The following is a 5082-nucleotide window of genomic DNA, read 5'->3' on the forward strand; positions in this document are numbered from 1 at the left end:
ATAAAAGAGTATGGATGCTGAATTAGCATCCATACAATAATTGGATAACATAGTATGGATGCTGAATCAGCATCCATACAATAATAATAAAGACAAGGAAAACAAGGTATGGATGTTGATTCAGCATCCATACAATAAATAATAGGATAACATAGTATGGATGCTGATTCAGCACCCATACAATTAGAAAATGGTCAGACAGAAGAGGGTTTTGGGGAAAAACTATTAAGTGTTCAGCTTCGGTGCCATACATCTGAACAAGATCAAGAGTGTGATTAAACAGTGAGTGGGTTTATTTGCAGTTTGAGAAAAGCCAACTGAGTCTAACAATGAACAGAATGCATTGCTGAGGTTGTCATTGTCAGCATCTATATGAATATTAAGGTCGCCTATTATGATTATTTTATCTGTACTAAGCACTAAATCAGACAAAAAGTCTGAGAATTCACTTAAAAACTCTGAATAAGGAGCAGGTGGACGGTAAACAATAACAAATAGAACTGGCTTAGTAGTGGAGGAAAAGATTTATTTCAGCTTTTATTTCTTCTATCACATTCCCAGTGGGTCAGAAGTTTACATACACTCGGTAAGTACTTGGTAGCATTGCCTTTAAATTGTTTAACTTGGGTCAGATGTTTGGGGGACGCCTTCCACAAGCTTCTTACAATAAGTTACAGGAGTTTCAGCCCGTTCCTCCAGACAGAACTGGTGGAACTGAGTCAGTTTTGGAGGCCTTGCTTTTTCAGTTCTGCCCACATATATTGGATTGAGGTCAGGACTTTATTGTCCTTAATTTGCCACAGCTGTGGAAGTCTACTTGGGGTCACTGTCCATTTGGACAAGACCCATTTGTGGCCAAGCTTTAACGTCCTGGCTGATGTCCTGAGATGTTGCTTCAATATATCCACATCATCGTTTTTCCTCATGATGCCATCTATTTTGTGAAGTGCCCCAGTCCCCCAAGGACGAACCAGACTTGTGGAGGTGCACAGTTATTTTCCTGAGGTCTTGGCTGATTTCTTTTGATTTGCCCATGATGCCAAACAAAGAAGTACAGAATGTGAAGGTCGGCCTTAAAACACATCCACAGGTCTACCTGATCCAGAAGCCAATCAGAAGCTTCTAAAGCCATGACATCATTTTCTGGACTTTTCCAAGCTGTTTAAAGGCCCAGTCCACTGAGTGGGTGTAAACATCTGACCCACTGGATATAGTAAATTATAAATGAAAAAAATCTGTCTGTAAACAACCTTTGGAACAATCACTTGTCATGCATTTACATGTCCTAACCGACTGGAGTGGTTAAAAAAATCTGTTTTAATGAATTCAACCTAAGTGTACGTAAACCTCTGACTTCAGCTGTAGAAACCAAACAATAGAAAATTAGGTGTCTATCTGATGTGCACAAATCTAAAACATTTACTGTAGCTGAACTACAGCTTTTTAACTAGAACACACAATAGTGCAACATCACATTTCCTTATATCATTGTTCTGTTTATTTCTGGCTGATGAATGAAAACATTTTCTGTCCAGCTTCTCTGGCAGTTGGCCACTTTCTGTTCTTATTGCAGCTGCACATTGTAAAACGTGTGTGTGTGTGTGTGTGTGTGTGTGTGTGTGTGTGTGTGTGTGTGTGCAGCCTGCTGCTCCAGCAGAGTGCCGAGCTGCTGCACAGAGCTGTTTGTTGTCCAGGGTTCCTTCATACTGCCGTCCTCTGCTACATCAGTCTGCTGCAGCTCTTCCTGGACGGACACACACCTGCACTGACCGCTGACTCCTCTGAACAGCAGGTGACTGAGCCTCGGTTTGTGCAACATGTTCACAGTGAAAGTGCACACTTGTTACATTGCTCTGAAATTAAACACACAAGTTGTATTGTCAGGTGGAGCCTTCTCAAATTCTGAGTGCCACCAAGCAGTTTCTTCTCAGGGTGATCTCCCAGTCGTCTCCTACTGCCCTGTCCTCCAGCCAGCTCAGAGAGGTAACGGCACACACACATCTGCATTACCCTCATGTTCAATCTGCCATTGACAACATTCACTCATCTCTCTTCCACTCGTGTCACTTCTTCCTGTCTGCTCTCTGTCGGCGGGGTTCCTGGTCCAGCTGGAGACCCAGTGTGCAGACCTGGACCCAGAGGTGACAACAGCTCTCTCTGTGCACCTCGACCCTCATAGCCTCAGCCCGGAGATGGACTTCCTCTGATGTTCAGGCAGAGAAAGTGGCTGAAGTGAACGGAGACGTCTGTTATAATGCACTTGTTGGCGGTAGTGGGACCCGATGGTTTACATTTACCAGAAACATGTTCCTGTATCAAACAGTGCTGTTCAGATGTTACTGGGCAAGTCAGACAGGGGTACTGTTAATAAAAAGTCTATTTTATTTACATGTTTATATATAACGCACACTGGACTTATTACACATGTACATCTGAAGCCCTTGTCACTATTTACAACAGAGATAAATTCTTAAAGCGGTACTTAGCATTGTCATAACTTAACAGATGGTGACCTAATGCAACTCAAGTGCATGTTCTTTTTAATTAATTGCACTGAGGAGACCCATACACGTCCTTTACATGTGTGTAGGTAACAAGAACATCACATTGCAGTACTGCATTTATGTGTGTTACGCAGTCTGTTTTATGCGGCTGCTCCTGTGCACAGCTGTCAAATAAAAACATCTGTGCGGACGCATACATAGGTGAAATCCTCTTTCTATCGGACATGTGACAGAGGCACCAGGCGTGGCTGCTCTCTCTCCAGTCTATAATTCTTACTGTTTATGGTAGCCTTTCAGTATATTTACACTCCAGGTACCCACTGAAATGTTTCCTTGTTAGTGGCACAGCCCACCATTCTTGCACTGGACTGAATTTGCTTACATGGAAATACGGTATTGACAGGAAACATGACAAGGAAGCAGGTTTCATTGTTTACTGTGCACTCTCTGACCTATCAGAGCCGTATTAAGTTGCTGCTGATCTAAATCCTACATTGCCTATTGCTCATGCTTCACATGAAAAATGTCCAAAGCAGGAAACCTGGGATGGCTTTTATTGTGAAGCAGCCACAGGAACCAGTCCACATGCATCCACAAAACATTGAGGCATTTTTGGACAGCAGATCAGTTTTTAAATTTGCACAGGGTAACTATTTATTTACCAGGTAAAAGCCTCATTGAGATTAAAAAGTCTTTCAACAGTGACATGAAAGAGCCAGGAGCAGCCACAGCGAGCTGTCGGCTGATGAGCTGCAGGAGACCGGCTGCACAGCTCCAGCGCCTCTGCAAAGTAACAAACTTTCTCATAACCTGCTGTTGTGCTGACATCTACTTTCACCACGTGCAACATGAAACTATATTGATTAGCATTTTTATTAAAAGTTAGTTTGGCTCTGTAAAACGACGGCCTGCCCCTCTTCTGTTTGTGACAGAGTAGCCAGGGGTGTCACTAAATGAAATCTTAAGGATTACAACTTTCAAACTCTGATTAAAATAAATAAAAACGAATGCTTCTTAGATAAAATTCTTACTGTCACAAAGTTAAAGTATACCACTTGTTTTTTATAACATTCCTCTTCAATAGATTGTGTGTGGGAACAAAATCAGTAAACTTGGACTGGAAATTGTTGATGCCTCTGCAGCATCTGTGAAGGAAAGCTGACTGCTTGCTTCCCCCTGAAACGAGTTTAACCCAAACCTAGTTGGTCAGAAAATGCCCTGACAAATGAACATCTACTAAGCCTGCCCACTAAAATGAACGTCCATGTTGAAAACAGCTGTGTGACTGTGCTCACAAAAACTGAGCTAAAGGGGAGTCCTACAGCCGGTCCCATCCCAGTCCACAGAGCACAGTGCAGTACTGAACATGGCAGCACAGCTGTCACTACCGCTCCCTGTCCCACAGTTTTTGTCCCGATGCAGCAGACCTGGACCTGTGTCCCCTGCCGTCACCTGTCCTGGTCTTGCTGAACGACCTCTCCGGTCAGTGTGATGGTGTGCAGGTCTGTGTATGGCTGCTGGCTGCCACCTCTCTGAGCCTCGGCCTGAGTCAGTGGGTGCACCATTGACATGTGGACGTTCAGGTTGTGCGCCTTCTCAAAACGCTTCCCGCACATCAGGCACGCAAACTCCAGGTCGGCCTCTGCCTTGTGTTTGGTCATGTGGTATTTTAGTGATGCTCGCTGGCGACACTGGAAGCCACATACCTCGCACCTGCAGGAAAGGACAATGTTCCAAATGAATAGTGTTGTCACTGTGGAACACCAATGTGTGAATACCAATCGAGTGAGTTGGATATTGTATGTGGAGTGCCTCAAGGTTCTGTTTTGGGACCTAAATTATTTATATTATACATCAATGATATATGTAAGGTTTCTGAAACTGTTAAAGTGGTTTTGTTTGCTGATGATACTACCATTTGGGCATCTGATGAAAACCTACGGCAACTCTCGGTAAGGGTTTCAGAGGAATTTGTGAAGATAAAGAAATGATGTGATAGTAATTTACTATCTTTGAATTTGGAGAAAACTAAATATATGGTATTTGGGAACCGTAGACCACATAATGAACTTCAATTGAGAATTGGGGGTGCTAACATTGAACGAGTATATGAAATCAAATTTCTGGGTGACATGGTTGACGACAGATTATCCTGGAAATCTCATATCAGATATGTTCAGCATAAAATAGCTAAAAATATATCGATATTGGCAAGGGTTAGATATATGCTGGACGTTAAAGCATTGCACATTTTGTATTCTTCATTGATTTTGCCATATTTGGAGTATGGCGTTGAAAACTGGGGAAACACTTACAGGAGTTCACTTCAACCATTGTACATATTACAGAAGAGAGCGATAAGAGTTGTACACAAGATGGGGTATAGGGATCACACAAATGCAGTTTTCATACAGTCCAAATTGTTGAAGTTCTTTGATTTGGTGGAATATAAGACTGCTGTGTTTATGTATAAAGCCAGGAACGACTTATTACCTGGTGGAATCCAAAAGTTATTTGATGAAAGGGAACGGGGATATAACTTAAGGGGTCACTTAAATTTAAAAGTTCATGCTATACG

The 5082-nt window shown here is 42.5% G+C and overlaps 2 protein-coding genes across 4 annotated transcripts in view; one reads left to right on the forward strand and one right to left on the reverse strand.

The window, feature by feature from the left end:
• LOC109951855 (FA complementation group A) overlaps positions 1-3431 on the forward strand; it is a 34019-nt gene extending 30588 nt beyond the window's left edge. Inside the window, exons 27-29 of the mRNA XM_020586575.1 lie at positions 1642-1792; positions 1885-1983; positions 2109-3431. Of these exons, the coding sequence (XP_020442231.1) occupies positions 1642-1792; positions 1885-1983; positions 2109-2207 (349 nt within the window). The 3' untranslated portion in view covers positions 2208-3431. The remainder of the gene's footprint in view (positions 1-1641; positions 1793-1884; positions 1984-2108) is intronic.
• Positions 3432-3522: 91 nt separating this feature from the next.
• znf276 (zinc finger protein 276) overlaps positions 3523-5082 on the reverse strand; it is a 19720-nt gene continuing 18160 nt past the window's right edge. For all 3 annotated transcript variants that reach the window (XM_020586577.1, XM_020586576.1, XM_020586578.1), the window contains exon 12: positions 3523-4217. In XM_020586577.1, coding sequence (XP_020442233.1) covers positions 3953-4217 — 265 coding nt within the window. In that variant the 3' untranslated portion in view covers positions 3523-3952. The remainder of the gene's footprint in view (positions 4218-5082) is intronic.

This window comes from Monopterus albus, unplaced genomic scaffold, assembly GCF_001952655.1.
Source record: "Monopterus albus unplaced genomic scaffold, M_albus_1.0 scaffold414.1, whole genome shotgun sequence".
Classification (NCBI taxonomy): domain Eukaryota; kingdom Metazoa; phylum Chordata; class Actinopteri; order Synbranchiformes; family Synbranchidae; genus Monopterus; species Monopterus albus.